At 36.4% G+C, this 18,420-nt stretch overlaps 1 protein-coding gene across 1 annotated transcript in view; it reads right to left on the reverse strand.

The window, feature by feature from the left end:
• Positions 1-338: 338 nt before the first annotated feature.
• LOC138705910 (probable ATP-dependent RNA helicase ddx42) overlaps positions 339-18,420 on the reverse strand; it is a 33,859-nt gene continuing 15,777 nt past the window's right edge. Inside the window, exon 6 of the mRNA XM_069834667.1 lies at positions 339-18,262. Coding sequence (XP_069690768.1) covers positions 18,130-18,262 — 133 coding nt within the window. The 3' untranslated portion in view covers positions 339-18,129. The remainder of the gene's footprint in view (positions 18,263-18,420) is intronic.

Below are 18,420 nucleotides of genomic sequence, written 5' to 3' on the forward strand. Positions count from 1 at the left end.
ACATTTCCCTATTGTGTGCCCCTTGTGTAACTCTACCATTGATGAGAGCACTAACTGCAGACCATTGGCAGGTCACTATGGGGCTGTATGAATACTTATACTGGGGTACATTGTTAGTCAAATAACTAGAGTATGATTTGCCATGGTAGGAAGCAATGTTCAAGTGGAAACTGTGGTGGACAAAACTGTGTTTGGGTAGGTTTTTCGCAGAGTACTCTCATTTCACTTGCTGGCATTCCACCAATTGCTCCATTGATCACCACTAAATATAGCAAAGTGGTTATGCAGTTTCGGCATTTACTTTTAGAGGGAGACACAGAAAATCAATAAATACACGGTAGTGTGTACATATAATTTATTTATCACTCTGTTTGGGTTGAAAGTATTAATGAAATTAAGAGAAACTTCTTAACTGTTACATAACATAACAAAACATATTGAAAAATAGAATACCGACATATTTTGAAGAACAATAGTTTGTCACCTTTCCTTTTTCCTGCTAGAAAGTTTTCATACAGTAAAATGTATAACTATGATCTTCACTGCATACAATTTTAGAAGCTTATACATTTATCCTTGTACAAGAACTGGACATTCAACAAAATATGGTTATGTGCCAAAACAAACAGTACTAAAATTATCACCTAGCAACAAAGTATGCCCCAAAGGCGAGCTGCTGATCAATGCTAGACATCATCGTGTACGACATGCTTTGGCGATATCATTAAAAACTTTAAATTGGGAGATTCATGAGGAAGTACATTGTGTATCATCAGATGGTTCTTTTAGACGGGCAGACATTATTGCTATCAACGGACGCTTAAAACGGGCTCTTGTTCTTGACCCTACTATCCGTTTCGAAAGAAACCTAAATCAGGCCACCGAAGTTGATATTGAGAAGAAGTCCATATATGAACCTTGTCTGCCGTATCTTTCTCAAAAGTACAACGTCCCTCTTAAACAATGGTCAGTCATTGGTTTGCTGTTTGGCAGTAGAGGTTCAATCACAAAATTCACATGGAATTATCTTAAGGAACTTCACATTCCTTTTGATTATGTAATGTCTATTCTTATAAATATTATCAAGGATTCTCTTCAAATATTATATCATCATCTCTATTTCAATTAATCAACTTCTATTTGCCTTCAACAATTAACTTTCTTTTTTCTTTAATGTATCACATCACATTATATTGTACATGTTTATTGTATTCAGGACCCTTATGGTCACTCAAAATTCTTTGAGCTGATGTCTACAATTTAGAAATTTATTATTATTTGCCAAAATATTTAGACATATTGTAGATTCAGTGCTTGGCTTAGTGCTGCAATTATGATTCTCACAACTGTGGGTAAAGTCTTTTTTGAAGAGTATTATTTCCGTTCATATGTATAAATGGTCCAAATTTGAAACATGTTTCAGCACAAGCCAAGTAACATGGTTAAGCTACGTTGACAAATTTCACTGTACAGGAAATGGTTGAACAGATAGGCCAGTAATAATGACAAACAATGAGAATTATTATGAATGGCTTCCAACATAGGTGTCACAGTCTCTGAAATGAAGTCTGGCAAACATTTTTATAAATGGGTATGATTTCTATAAATCTAATGTTCAAAGGACTAGGTGGATTTTTATATCGAATACAGAGACTGGACATTGCTTGAATAATAACTGAACATTACTAGAGTTGTGTGCTGTAATTCAGTATTAGCTATGGTATATCAGGATCCAATGTTCTTACAATGTTAAGATAATATGATTTAGTGACAAGTTCCACATTCATCTCAAGGCTACATAATAGACAAAACTACTAGTTTTCTTGATTTTTGAACAGACATATTATTACATAGAAACCCCTTCATTCCGAAATATGTCATGATTTGGTGTGCCATATCTGGAAATGATATACTGGACTTCCATTTTGTGGAAGATGATAGACAACTCCAGACTAACCATTATCAGTGTAGAGACCTTATTGTCACACTGTTTTTTTTTTTTTAGGAATCTGCAAATGTTTTGTTGGGTAAAATATATCGCATGTCACATTCAATGGTTCCAACAAGATGGAGCCACCATCAACAAGGTCATAAAGACATACTGTTTGTTCCAAGGAACACTTTGGAGGGCACTCACTTACTGGGACAGATTCATTTGTCACATTCGGATTTTTATTCTTTGCATTATTTTAAAATAAGCATAACCCACTTGGCTGTATCACCTCTGTCCACATTACCGGACTCTGTTCAGAGAAATCTAGACGGATTTTCATAGAGGCCAAGATCAAAATAAAGAAAACCATGACAATGTATCAATTGCAAGGCTTCTAGTCACGGTAATATTGAAGGCATAAAATAATTAAATGGATGAGCGAAACTTTTTTTTTCTTCAAAAGCCAATGCAATTAAAACTATATTCTCTTCAGAGCTATTCATTTTATTTCCTGGTTTAGTCCAGAACACACGAGGAAGTAATGTTCTTGATCTATCGGTAAATTACAACACATTATTAGATGATCAATTCTGAAATGCAAGCGAGTGATATATATACAAACTCGAATGTGTTGAATAAATCCATTCTGGTAAGTGAGCACCTGTCTATTATGTTATGGTTGATTAAAGAGCTTTACTTAACTGCACTTCATAGATTACTAGTTACATAAAAACATAGTATGTATCCATTTTAAATACTGATTGTTTTGGTGCACACTATACATCAAAGAGTTGGCTAATTATTATGTGCATTTGATTATTCATATCCACATAATTTCATATGTGCTTCAGAGAGAGAATGCAATAGTGAAAATTCGTTAACTATATTATGCATAACTATCTACCCTGAGTTCTGTTGAAAGATCCATAGTACTATTATTATTCACTGTCATTTTATGTAACTTTTTAGTTATATTGAAAGATGCATAGTACTGTTATTATACATTGTCATTTTACATAGCATTTTTGTTACATAAGTTTTTAGACTTTCATGATGACTGTGATCAGAATTAGGCTTTTGGGTAATCTAATGTCAAGTTCCAGGACACGGTGGATTACCCAAAAGCCTAATTCTGATAACTTTTCAGTTAAAGTTACATTAACAGACAGACAATGCCCAAGTCTACAGAAGTTCATTAGATAATTCGTTATTCAAGTTCACAATCGAAAATAGGAATATGGAATTAGAAACTGCAACAAGTCAGAGATAGCACTACCGTAAAAGTACGGGTGCAGAATAAATAGAGCATCAGAGACACGTGATAGACATTTTGACTGGATCATGTGATAGAAAAAGACAGGGATTCATAGCAATGAATCAAGACAGAATGGATAATGGTTACAATTATAATGTAATCACTTTATCCTCACAGAAAGAATGTGTCATATTCTTTTAATGAGACTATACATGAATAAGAGAAGATCTGGATATAGTCACAAAGAGAAACATACCTTTCCTGAGCTGGGATATAAATCTGTGACTGCATTCATCTAGACTGCTTCAACTAGCTGTGCCTCCCAGTAATGCCTTAAGCTTTTGAGACATCATTATCAATAGACATTCATATAACTTTTCTTCAAGTACTGTATATAACATGTGTAGTTGTAGGGGTGAAAGATGTAAGCTGCATATTCATATATATATATGTGTATAAGGATGTTGAATGCTGGAAATTATGTTACAAGACTCTTTGTGACTGTTAAGACATCTATTACGAGCACAAGGAATTCTGCTCCTACTTATGTTTTGGAGAAAGGGTTCTGGAACAACATTCTGGCGCACTTCAATCCTCGACACACTTGAAGGATCTCCAACAAATTCTACACATCTAGTTTTTTTTTTTTTTTTTTTTTTTTGTATTCTATCGATATGAGGTAAATTGCAGAGTCTTGGCAAATTGTAACCTTACGGTCTAGTACTTGGAAAAACCTCTGTCAATCACGAATGTGACTGCATCTCTTTCAACTGCAATAGAAAGGTACTGTACCATTTTTGAAAGCAGAAGGAATTATCTTTATGGCCAGTATAGGAATAATGTTACACCTTGCTGGTGTGCATGTGGTATTCGTCAATGAGAAGAAACTGCTTGTGCCATTGATTTTGCCGACATGACAAATGGTACAGCAGCATTTGAAGTGTAGCCTGTTAACATAGGCTGTGAACAAGATGATATAATGTATGACAAGAAAGCACAATTCTAGACATTTGATCTCTTCTCTTCTGGCATCATCATAAAGAAGATATCATTTTAAATCACATTATCACAATATTAAACCTTTACCGTTAAAACAGAGAAATTGGCAGAGCAAGCTGCATACATATTTTATGCTTCAGAGAAATTAAAGTTGCAGTTATTTCAATAAAAGCTAATACTAAAAAAATTAACCTTACTAAAAGTGTAACAATATTCCATAACATAACAGAAAATACAGCTTATACAGCCAAGCACTTCTCTTTGCACAAGTTACTATCATTGTCACCTTTTCTTTTATGAATTACCAAAATAAACGACATACATTAGTAGTAGTAGTAATAATAATAATAATAATAATAATAATAATAATTCATGGTGCTACAGCACTTTCAAGGGCCCAGACCAACCAACCGGCTGCTGCCTCACACCCACATGCCAAAGCAGAGATGATCATCTAAGCAGAATGGAGGTATCGTGTGGTTAGCACGATGATCTCCCCCCCCCCCCCAGCCAGGCTTTCATAACCAGATTTCATTACCTATTTTAGCTCCCCAAGTGTATCACGATGCTGAGTGGGCACCGGTCCCATACACTGGCAGAAATTTCACGAGAAAATTTTCCCCCATGAGGACTTGAACCAGCATGCATTCCATACTGCAAGTCCTAGGCAGAATGCCTTAGACCATGACGACATATACATGTACAACAGATAATAATCTCTATCAAGTTATTTGTAACACCAGATTTTCATTGAGACTCATTCGGCATACATGTCAGGTAATGATTTTGCAGCTCTACATTACAACTGTTATTTCTTTACAGTCTTCAACTTCTTCACACATCTGTGAGCTGCTTATGTGGAGACGCAAAAGAAGAACTCATAACTTCGTACTGGGAGGCTAACATTTTTAGCAGTTTCCGTAACATCATTATGTAAATTTCACTGTGATTCTCCTGACCTTAATGGACAAGTCTGGCACAGTGCCAACTAGTGATTCTAACTCTTCATATTGTAATTATCACTTCTTCAGTGTCTCGAACATGACACATTAGATATATGGCATAAGATTTCAATACAAGCAAGGATATAAAGCCTGGGGAAATTACATTATATGTATACATCTGCAACAATCACCACTTGCACAATGAAAGCAGGAGATGGGCATAAAATTATGTACAGGCAGTTTTTGTGTACCTAATACAGAGTGATTTATATATACATTTACAATTTTAATCACTTACTTTCAGAAGTTAGTGTGAATTGGAAATTGGTTTTTATTATGGTAGTGGTTCTGGAGGAATCAGTATAGGTCGCCATGACTGAAATAACACAACCATAGACTGTCTATTTGTGCAGAGTCCTGTTCCCCCCTTAGCCTCCCATATTTCAAAGAATTCGACACCTTAAGGAGCCAACAATTCTGTCATTAGTAAGAAAGCTGGAAACAAGTGGATAGTTCCTCAGCAATAATGGTAAACATGGACCTGCAAAGCCTAACAGTGATATAGATGTTCGACAATGTTCAATCCACTCACCACAGAAATAATTACGTTCATTAAACCAGGAGACAGGCTATTCATACAACACATGTCAGAAAGCAGGAAAGAAAGTGGGCATATGGCCTTACAGGGTACATACAGTGCAAGATTTGAAAGAACCAGAGAAGAAAAAAAGAGTGTGATATTTACTAAATTTCCATGGGGAATTCATATTGATTTCAGTACACTTTCTGTACTAAATATTTAATGGAAATGGGGATTCAATTCGAACTGAATCTCAAATTCGATTCTGCTAGATAATAGGATCAGATCGAAATTGCTGCAACGATTTTGGCATATAAACAGCTACTGTATTGAAATTAAACCGAATATGCTTTGCGCATGATGATCGCCATTCTTTTTCCAAGTGTAACCGAATATGTTTGGATGTTCTGATTATTTGCATGCCTAATTTAGAACAATTCAAACAAGAAGGTAAGGAGCTTTGACATTATCGACTTTGGTATGGACAACAGAAGAAATAATAATCTTGTTAGAAATATTTTCTGAAAAGCAAATCCACAAATTGTTTGATGGAAAACGATTTAAAAATTCTGCAATCTAGAAAAGTAGAGAAGGAAATGGAGAAAAGCGGCTGTAATTTCCAAAGTGCTGAATAGATTAAAGACAAATGGAAAATTGGTTTAGAGCACCTGTTGAAAGGAGAACAAAAAGAGTGGTGCAGAGTGTAAGGAGTGTAAATGTTTTGAATTACTGCACAATATTCTTGGTAGTTGGCCATCAACTTCAGATGAGGGGTTGGATACTGCAAAGGCCGCACTCCACCAGGCAGAATCTTCAGATACTCAAGAGTCAGTTGTGTCAGTGCTTATGTCACTTTCATATTTCTTTGTTTTTGTAATTAACACCTATACAACCAGATAAGGCCAATGTTAATAATATCCATTGTGATACGACTAGGGTTGCCAACCCTCCCGTATTTCCCGGGATCTCCTGTATTTGCCCCTAATTTTTAACAGACTTCTGGCTCTCGTATTCTCATCTTCGAGTATTTTTCTCCCTTATTTTTGCTTAATGTTAAAATTTTTAATCTAAACATTTGATTTTGCCTTGTTTTATAATTGTTTATATGAGTTTTATTGTTCAAAGCATGCACTGCAATATGCAGTATTTATAGAATATAATGCTTGCCAAGAATGGTTTTTAGTGCTCACTGTTTAAAATCAGTGTTAATATTATAAATTTGGAAAAGCTGGCTAATTTTATTCTAAGCATACCAAGTAGTTATGCTCATACAAGAGGGTGTTTCACCTTATGAACAATAATTGGACAGATGTTCGAAACATGAACATGACACATTTAATCAAATCAGAGCTGAGAACTACTCGAGACAAAATCTTTCTCAAAATACTCTTAATTTAAACCTAGCTGCCGAAGTGTAGAATAAAGTTGTTTTTTAGTAACTGAAGCAAATAATTTGTCTATTTTCTGTGACATTTTGTCGATTCCTTAGTCTCCCGTATTTTCTTCAAAAAAGAGTTGGGAACCCTAGATACGACTTAGTTAAATTTCGAGCCCAATTTCAGTTTTTTTTTGTAAAGGTTCGCCAACGTAAACCAAAGTTAACCAACATAAGAAAGATGTATTATTTTGATATTGAACCTTAGGAATCGAAATCAATTTTAGTTCATATTGAATATGGAAAGTGTATTCAGGTCGATTTGAATTCCTCATAGAAACACAGTAATAGCAACAGTTCTAGGTTCTTCTTACATCATGTCCAGAGATTCTCTCCATGAGATGGTTTTTGGACGAGGCTTGGTTTCACCTAACAGACTACATTAACTCTCAAAACAGCAGATATTTGGCTGACAAAAATCCCCATGTTATATGCCATCCCCCATTACATTCTGAAAATGTAATGGGGCCTGGTGCACAATATCTCCCTTAAGAATCCACGGCCTCAATTTTTTTTAATGAGATAGTGAAAACTGAAGTTTACAGTCGCATTTTCATGAAATGTGTGGAACAAGTAGAAGGAGGGCTACTTTGAGCAAGACAGTGCTACAATTCACACATCCAATGAGTTCATAACCAGCTTCTTCAACCATCACATTATTCTATAGAATCTGAGGTCCCCTTCTCTTCCCAGATCAGCGGACATAATCTCACCAGACTTCTTCCTTTATGACTACCTAAAGGACAGAGTGTACATAAATCGTCCAAGGACTTGCTCACTTCCGAAAAAGAAACAGGAGTAAGGGGGGAAACTATCAGGAATGACATTAACAACACTGACAAAGATACTCTTCAGCAAACATCACAGAATGTGGTGGGTGATGTACAATTCTATTTGGATGAAGGTGGACACTTTCAATATTTGCTGAGAGAGAGAGAGAGGGGGGGGGGAGGGGAGAGAGACAAGTGGATTCATAGGTTCCCTATTTTCTATTCGAATGTTTATACATGATTAAAATAGTATAGGTTTATATTGATCACCCTGTATTATGGTAATATCACAAGATTCTCTAAGCAATGAAAGTGAAATGAAGTACTTCTACCTTGAAAACTTTAACATATTTCGAATAGTGTGATTTGAGGAGGGTATGGACAAATATATGTTTATAAGCTAACAAACATTAAAGATGAGCACTGAAAGACCTCTGCAATGAGCCTTTGTTTATCATAAACACTAGACTTCATTGTCAAAGTACATAGACAACAATTAAGAAGATTAAATGCTCAATCATTTGAAGTTATCAGACATACTGTTTCCTGTGTGAGAGAGAGAGGGGAGAGGAAGAGAGAGGGAGGGGAGGGAGAGAATTACTGGAGCAAAAACAGATCAAGAAATTCAACACTGTTAATCAATAGGAAAAAATATTGTATGGTATTTGTTTAAAAGCTCACTGCACCAAGACAGTAATTCACATTCTCATTTTTCACATACAAAAATAGGGGAAACATTAATTTTTATGCATATGAACATTGTGTTTGAAAAATATTGGGGTTAAGAAGTAAACAGGAGAGAGAAAAAAAGAATTTGTAAGTATTACTCGACCAAGGCGAGTGGAGCTTGCTGGCTTAATGTGAACTATTGCAATGTGGTATTACGAACACAGGAGCAGAAGCGTCACGGCTCCGGGCTGCAGGACTCCACTGGCCTTGGTCAAGTAATACACACAGTTACTGAAAAGGATGGAGAAAGAAAGAATTTTGAACGAAAGTTTATGACAGCATTCTTAAAGCACACATTTTATATGACTGCAGCTTTACACATGGTTCACTTTGTCATCATACGTAGTTGTAGTATACAGAAGAACATAAGTAAAATGAGAACTATTTATAATAGTCTATTATGGGAGGAAGGCAGTAACTGTCACTTTAATATTTTAACAATTTACAAATATCGTGATGAACTGATGAGCTTTTTCAAAGTGATTATGATTCTGTTTCTGGGGTAGCCACATTGCCAGTTTTTAAAAACGTATTTTAGCACAAAGGAGAGTTATCTTTTAACAGGTGAGCTTATAAATAAACAGCCAACGATTTCAGTGTGGTCTAAGATCAATAAAAACATTACGTGCTCAGTATCCAAAGAATGGAGGCTATATCCATATTCTTCAAATGTTTGCTGAATATAATTAATCAAAGACAGAGTTAAATGCAGAGAATTTCCAATTAATACATACAAAATATTATTGATTATCAACCTGGATGTACACAAAGACTATTTATGTTAAGTCACATGTAGGAATTAAATTTTTTCGGACATATTATCAATGGAACATTCTGGCTTTGCAGAATTCTGTTATCAAAGATGACCAAGCCTAGAAGAGCACTGCACAGATTACCAGATGGCATACGAGAAAATTCTAGACTTAATATTAAGTACTTTCATTTTGAAACAAAATTAGAAGACAAATACGTGAATTTTAATCTGTAGTTGCTTCCGTATGTTCAAAATGATTGCAGCATATTCTGATGAACTTGGAAACATCTATCTACTATTCTTGCCAACAACTGCTGAAACAGGAGCTATTAAAATCAATGAACCATACCTTTGATGGTATGCTGGTTACTGCTCTGACATTATTACAGTGGAATGTACTCAACTAGCTAAGAACTTGTGATGTGTTGTGAGATGTAATACATTCCAGGCCATAATGCAGATACTATTCACTTGACAGACAGATACAGGTTTAGAAACTCTGCAATGAGAGAAACACTCAATTTATAATAAAGTAGATGCTACTAAAATCATGCAGAGTTAAGATTCTTTTAAATGTTAGCTTTGCATACTGGTATTTTAATTTTAAATAGATATAAGTTAATTTGACTCTTATAGTTTTAGATTTAATTACACAGTCCGTAAATACTAAATTATTTGCGCCTTTATGTGTACTGTATTTGTCATTTATATGAATTTTATATTCCGGATAATGTTACTCTGTATAGGATCTGTGAAATGAAGATCGCTGAACAGCTTGTGGATGGTTAAGCATGGCATGATTTCATTTGTCGCTGAAGGAGAAATAATTTGCACATTTAATAAATATGCAAAGTGAAGGGCCTTGAATATGAGGAAAGTCCAACTTTTGGAAAACCAAGAATTACAGTGGAACATCAGGTGTTATGATAAACTGAAAAAGGCCTTCACTTTCTTTTTTGCCAACTTTATGACACGATACCAAGTGCCTTTTAACTGCTGTAGGTAATAATAACAGGATTGAAATATACAAGGAAAGAACATCAGCACTTCTGGTGTATTATTAATTATGTCGACCTACTTCATTTATTTAATAAACCCACCAGTCTAAACAAGGTTTGGAATCTACAATATTTTGATTCCGATATAAAGTTGCATGAATCAAAATATTATAAGAGGTGGTATCAGAAAGTTCTAAGACTGTATTTGCTGTGACTATATCAAACCATTATGATTTGTAACACTGAAAATCACTGCTCCCAAGTCTCCTGAGTCATGGCGTTCTGGCTACACACATTTCATTGTTGCACGTATTTTTGTAATCTTGTGTTTATTATACTGAACTCACCTCACCGGCCCTGTGAAGAATGCATGAACTGTTACTCACTCCAAAGCTACTTGAAATGAAACCACGCCCCTACTAGCCAACTTCCGAACTGGTAACATCCACAGTACAAGCTTATAAAAACATTAACAAATCATAATACATGTATTAACCCCTTCAGAGCTGAATGGTCAGACCTTTATCCTGTCAACACCTCCTATCAGTTCCACTACATCCCCACTCCCAGCTTCCCTTGTGATGTTCTCCTCCGGCCAGGGTTGGTGAAGTGAGCCTCACACAATAGAGTGCTATGTGTCTGATGATGGCTGACGAATCAGAATACCGCACTTGCATCAAGTTTTGGATTAAACTCGGAAAATCATCAGATTTTTGGCGAAAATTCCGTAAGTCCAGCACAGGTTTATGAAAACACCAGTAGTTGTCACAATGGAAGAGCCTGCAATCACCAAAACCAAAGAAGGCACAGCAGGTGTGGAGTGCAACAAATAGCTTGCTCGTCGTCTTTTTTGACTTCAGAGGCATTGTTCACCAATAATTTATTCCTGCTGGCTCTACTGTGAATTCTGACTTTTAATGCCATGTCCTGAGACATCTGAGAAAAGATGTGCGATGGAAAAGACCAGAACTCTGGCACAATCAGAATTGACTGTTGTCCACAGCAATGCATTTGCCCACACCAGGGACAGTTTCTGACAGAAATAATATGGTGGTTGTCCCACACATCCTCCCTACTCACCTGACCTAGACCTCTGTGACTTTACCTTGGTTCTCAAAAGGAAATTCGAGTTGCCAAGAAAAGGACTTCGGTGGTGTTTCGGAGGCATGGAAGAGGCACTGGGATTGCTGTATATACTTCCAAGGGAACTATTTTGAAAGTGACAGCAGCCAAATTTATTAGATCCAAAATGATCAATATGTGTAAAGGCCATAAATATTATCAAAATTGTAACAACCATTATAGAGGAGATAAGATGCATTTATAAATCCTACACAGAGCAGAAAACTAATGCTGCACTGTATTTATTGTATACTCTTTTATTGGGTAACAAACAAACTTTCTAGCCAAAAGAGCACTATAACAGTTAATAAATCAAAACATCAATAGGGAACCATTAATCACATGGAGGATGTCTACATCATGCCAATTTTACAAAGTACGTACAATCTGTTTTGTCTGTGGCCAGATCTTCCACTGTCAACCCCATCTCCAGACATTCTTTAGTGATCTCATCCTTCCATCTACCCAACAGTAGGGAGACTATATAAGACATTAAAAACATAAACGCAAAATGAGATTTTACCAAGAAAGAAAATATGAAAATATACAATATTGACTATATAAAACATCTAACATCTACTGAGAAAAACAAAGTAGAACTCTTTGGATTTCTTACTAGGTGTGACTGTCTAACATGTCAACAGAGTAAGAATAATAGAAAAGAAGTATGCATCATCTGTAACAACAATGCAACTATGACCAGAAGTGAATTACTGAAGAAAACTTGATTCAGAAATAAAAAAACTAGATGACAGCAATATATTGGAAAGGAAGAGAAATAATGGCTTAGGTCAACATCTGATAAGTGTAGATTGTCTTTAGAATATGGATGTACACTGATTTACATGAAGATTTAGAAAATAGACTTTCATATTTTATAGTTACGGAACTTCAGCTTTTCATTTAAACACATCAAGATGTGATCATGTAAAATATGAAAAAGAGAGAGAGAGAGAGAGAGAGGAAGGACGAGAGATATATGTATATAACCATAATAAAAAGTGAATATTCATAAATCCAACATTTGGTAGGCACATGGCATATCTACCATATGATGTAAAGGACATCAAAAAGTATACTATAAAAGAGTCGAAAAATTAACAAAACAGAGGAGAGAATAACACTAAACCGAGCTACCAGCATAGTTCAGGTAGTAGCATGTTTGGCTGCTGAGCTGGAGTTACTCTCAATTTCCGTTTGGGCTGATTACCTGGTTGAGTTTTTTCAGAAGTTTTCCCCAACCATAAGGTAAACGTCAGGTAATCTTTGGCAAATCCTCGGTTTCATCTCGCCAAATACCATCTCGCTATCACCAATTCCATCAATGTTAAACACCCCAGTAATTGTACAATACAATCATTAAATAACCAAGTTAAAAAAAAAAAAACCTAAACCCAGAATGATGCTGAAACTGATCAGGAAGAGGAAAAGGAGTTGGCTGGGTCACTGGCTGAGAAAAAAATTGCCTACTGAAGGATGCACTGGAAGGAATGGTGGGAGAAGAGTTTGGAGCAGAAGAAGATATCAGAAGATAGAAGACATTAAGATACGTGGTACAGTCATTAAGTTCTAATACTAAGCGCATAGGTGGCACCATGGTATGATACCTTGTCAGTCAGTCTCTCGACCCAACAAGAGACAGTTGAGTGCATGCACTGTAAGCAGAACTATGGTCTTTGTTGTGACGGTGATTTGAATGCGCACGTCGGAACCCGAGATGTCACAGTTTGAGCAACGGGCAAACATCAAGTTCTGCCAGAGATTAGTCAAAACTGCTGTCGAAACGTTTCAAATGATGCAGCAAGTTTATGGTGAGGACGCAGTGAGTCGCAGTGTTGTGTTTAGGTGGCACCGACGTTTTTTGCAAGGAAGAGACAGTTTGGAAGATGATGTGCGTACTGGTCGGCCACAAACAATTCGAACTGAACGCAAGATCCAAAAAGTTGCAACGTTGGTGCGTGCTAACCGCTCCCAATCGGTAGATATTGCAGCAACAGTAGGGGTCAGCCATGGTACTTGCTACAAATTTCTGTCTAATGACCTGAACATGTCTCGTGTTACCCAGCACAGTGTGCCACGAATCCTGTCGCAAGACCAACGTGATGATCGCATAACGATTTGTGGTGACCTCATCAGTAGTGCTGACGATGATCCGACGTTTCTCAACTGGATAATAACTGGAGACGAAACTTGATGTTTCCTTTACGATCCGCAACTGAAACGACAATCTGCCACCTGGAAAACGCCGTTATCATCACGACAAGACAGGTCAAAAGGCAAGGTGATGCTTGAACTGTTTTTTGATTCAAATGGAATTGTTCACATGGAATTCATCCCAGAAGGTGCAACTGTGAACAAAACCCACTACAAAGAGATCCTTGGCCATTTACGAGATTCAATTTGCCGTAAGCGACCTGAGCTATGGCATACAAAGAATTGGCTGTTGCTACATGACAACGTCCCTGCACATCGCTCTGTCTTGTCCAAGAGGAACTTGCAAGACAACAGGTGACAGTTCTTCCACACCCTCCGTACTCACCTGATCTCGCACCATGCGATTTTTTTCTCTTTCCTCGCATGAAAGCAACCCTACGTGGGCGTAGATTTCATTCTTCCGAAGGGGTCATGATTGCCACAAGAGAAGCCATACGGGACCTTCCTGCCAACATCTTTCAACGGTGCTTCCAGCAGCTATACCAACGTTGGCAAACATGCATAACGGCCAACGGAGACTATTTTGAGGGAGGATGTGGTTCTGTTTAAATGTACGCCGTGTTATGAGGCATCTTGTGATACATCCAGATTCTTGTGGGAGCCTACCCTCCAGGCGTCAAGTCTTAGAACTTAATGACTGTACCACATATATGGATCATACGAGGAGACAAAGAGGAAGGCAGAAAATAGGAAAGATTGGAGAAAGCTGGGTTTGCAGTGAAAGATCTGCCCTTGGACAGAACACTGAATGAATCACCCAGTATGTTTAGAACAATATGATAGAGGAGACAGCCTCCAGATATGGAGGATAGCTGCGAATATATTGAATAAGCAGTTGTGGACAGCAGATAAAGAGTGATTCTCCAGCTTGGGGGTTGGGCGGAGGACTAACAACTCATCACCATAAAAAAAAAAAAAAAAAACTTGTTACGAAACTACACAATAAGCCTCGGAATGGAACCAATTCTCTGGCACGAGCACAACAAAGGAATAAGGTTATGAGATTGGCATGAAGAATTGAAGAATACAGAAAAGAAAGCAATCAAAATCCACAAAAAAGCAAATGGCATATTATTGTTCTTCAGAGTGAGTGCAACACTTTAGTTCATTTACAGCAGAATTTCTTTCAGCTATACTTTTGAAGAGACTTTTTTCACCCAGAAATTTAAACTGTCCTCCCAGAAGAAACATAGCAGATAACAAACTAAAGCAAACTTTAACCATATCATTCACAATACTTCATGTATAAATAAAATTGTTTTCTGACAGCCAAGGAGTAGGGCTAGGAAAATAGCAGGGGATGAAGTTTTACAAAAGTTGTTGTTGTCGAATGGCAATTAAAAGTTGATTCGCATCACTCTTTCTCTAGCTTCCAATAATGTGCTTCAGTGTTTTGTTCTTCCTATTATCGGAGTTTAGTTTAGTTTGTCACAAAGGAGAAGTCCTCTTACTCTGTGACATTCCTCTTGTATTTCAGTATAGTGCTGATAACACTAGTTTTAAACAAGTTTTAGAGAAGCTCATTAATTGTTGTACCAAGTAGCCTGCAATGCTCTTTCAGAAAGACAATAAACCACCTGACTGGATTATAAATGTGACCAACATCTATATCTCATTCCTCACACTGAAGCATTGCTCAGATGGATCCATCTGCTGATTACTCACACCATTAGATATAAAAGTACAAGATTCAACCAACTTTTATGAAACTCTGATGATTTACGTAACTAATCGGAAGAGAAGGATTAGCTACCAAATTACACAGACTTCGAAGTATACTTTGCTCCAAAACATGACGGCCTTCCCTCACTCCCTTCACCACTTAACTGTAGGAACGTGCAAGGGATAAACACTTAGCTGAGTTGCCAATTCTTGAAGGCCAGTCATCGTATTTCTGCCACATGCCTAAGAGCTGAGGAGAAGATGGGGGTTTATAAGGGTTTACCAATTTCAGGAAGAAAGGCCGTCATGTTTTGGAGCAAAGTATAATACTGCTCGTCTTTTTTCCTAACAAAGGAAAATTCGTTAGAGACTGATGTAATAGATGGAAAGTCATTAAAACTAATAATGTATTTGTTCTCATTTGAATTTATATATCTTAATATTTCCAAAAGCATCATGTCTTGCAATATAAATAGCATAGTAATGGAGATAGAGAAAGGAGACAAAGAGATCCAGGAATATTGAAATATTTCTATCAACTCAATCTGTGTCTTCAATAAAAGAAAAAAAAAAACATATATACAGTGAAATCTCATTAGCACGTTCCCCATTACCAGCACGTTTATTTTTGGAAATCTCAACCCCAATTCCATTAAACATACATTAAAATTATCCGTTTACACATTTGACGTCTTCCGCTTACTGCGTTCAAACTTGGTTGTCGGTGGCCATATTGATGAACAATCCTACATCGCGCATGCATTCTCTCTCCCACTCTAACCCCCTCACCTTCGCTGCCTATGCCAATGCAGGCATGCAGCACGCTGCTATTTCGTTTCCATTAGAAGACGAAGTCCGATAGTATCGTTAATAACTTGTTTCACTGTTGGTGGAAGTTTGTACTTAGGTCACGAGTTTGTATGTATGAATAAGAAGAAAGTAAGGCAGATTACGAATGAAGAAAAATGGAGCATAATTCAAGACGTGGACTTCAACCCACAAATGAAGCACGTTGATATTGCGCAGAAATTCAACATTCCTCCGTCAACACTGAATACGAGTCGGCAAAAGAAGAATAATCGAAGCAGCATATTTAGAAGGAAAACGAGGTAAACGAAAATGTGTATGTGAGGGCAGTTTCTAGCATTAGAAAATGTGTAACTAAAATGGTTCAAGCAAGCCCATGCTTCAAATACACCAATCGATGGCACCATGGTTCATGCTAAGGCAGCGCATTTAGTGCTACAGATGGGACTTTCGGACTTCAAATCTTTAAATGGTTTGGATTGAAAGACTCAAGAACCATCACAGTCTAACATATAGATGTGTCCGAGGCGAGGCTGCAAGTGTGAATACTGACACTGTCAAATCGTGGTAAAATACGACACAAATTTTTTTTGTCCCTAGAAAATCGTACTAACGAGATTCTACTGTATATAAGAAAAAATTTTGGTAGAGTACAAGATAAGATATATAAATTCAAGTCTTCTAGAGCTCATCAACTACTCTTAAAATTGCCAATTGCTCTTGTTAAGGCAGTTTCATATTCAATAACAAAAAAATCTATCAAAATCGAATACTAAACTGAATTACAAGTTCCATCATTCAAAGAACTGATGTGAAATTACTTTGTAAGAATGTAGTTAGAGCTAATAGAAATGATACACTGTGACTGAGGGGCGTTGTAGAATATATGTTGTTGTTTTCTCTGCAGTTTGAATTTTTTGAAACAATGTTCTCATGACAGCACAAAAACTAGTATAATTTTCTACAGTTTGTCTCACCCTATATAAAACATTTAGTACCCCTATATCAAAAAACATATGAGTACAAATTGTACAATAATGGTTGTAATATTTCAAAGTCGGAAACTTATTTCAAAGTATAAAAAGCCATTGACAATTAAGATAATTATGCAAAGAGCATGTATGTACAATATAAGAAGTATTAAGAAATTTGTATAATATCTAATTAATTTGTAGCAGTGTGTAGATGTGAATTTTTATACAAAAGTCACTCATTTTTCAAATCTCGTAATTAAAGGTACACCACCTCTTACCAAATACTTGTATACAGCATAGTAATTGCGAAAATAAAATAAACTTGCGTAAGAAAAATAATTATAAAATGGAAGGTTACATGTGGAATATTTTAAGAAAGATGGAGGAACATGTTCAATGTACCTCGGATTTTCTTACACTCAGCACTTTGGTGTAAGTAGTGAGATAGGACATTTCCACATTGTAAATAGACAAGGGATCAGTTACAGATAAGATACTGACAAACTGGACTAATTCCCTTATGGAAAGAAACAGTGCCAAAAATATCTGGCATAAATGTATGGAATTGATTTTCTCCTATGACCTGATCACTTTTCTGGCATGTCATGATTATACCACAAAGCATAGTAGTACGTGTTGTAGCATTTGTAAGTATAAGAAGTGAACAAGTTCGAGTTCAAGCTTAGCAGATGCAGTTAGTAAACTTATTCACTTCTGCAAATGTGTGGCAAAAAGGTGTAACAGTTTTCGAATAGAATAACTCTTCTCGGGTTCAGGGAATGAAGAAGATGGCAGAGCTAGCTGTTGAAAGCTTGGAAGCAAATCTCCAACTCACCTGGCTGAGAACCCGAGAAGAGTTATTCTACATCAAACACTGGGAAAGCCTCAAGTCATACAGTTTTCAAATAGCAACATTCCTTAGTTTGGAACACAGATATCACAATTTGTGTGGATTAAATTTCATCATTAAGAAGTTTCTCAGCTCTCAATGCTACCAGCTTCTTCCCTGCCATGTTAAAGCCTTTAAGTTCAACTTCCGCCAATTCTGCATCAAATGGATCAGTGAAGTACATGTGGCAAAACGGACTGAAAATATAAAAGAATTGTTTATCAACACATAAACAAAGCATATGAAATATAACACTCTAGTAAAAAGTTAACAGGTCTTCATTCGGAATCAAAACCATTCTTCATTTCAAATCAAATGATTTTCTTCGTGATCTTTAATATTACATAGAAAGAAC

The sequence above is a fragment of the Periplaneta americana genome, chromosome 9, assembly GCF_040183065.1.
Source record: "Periplaneta americana isolate PAMFEO1 chromosome 9, P.americana_PAMFEO1_priV1, whole genome shotgun sequence".
In the NCBI taxonomy this organism is placed as follows: domain Eukaryota; kingdom Metazoa; phylum Arthropoda; class Insecta; order Blattodea; family Blattidae; genus Periplaneta; species Periplaneta americana.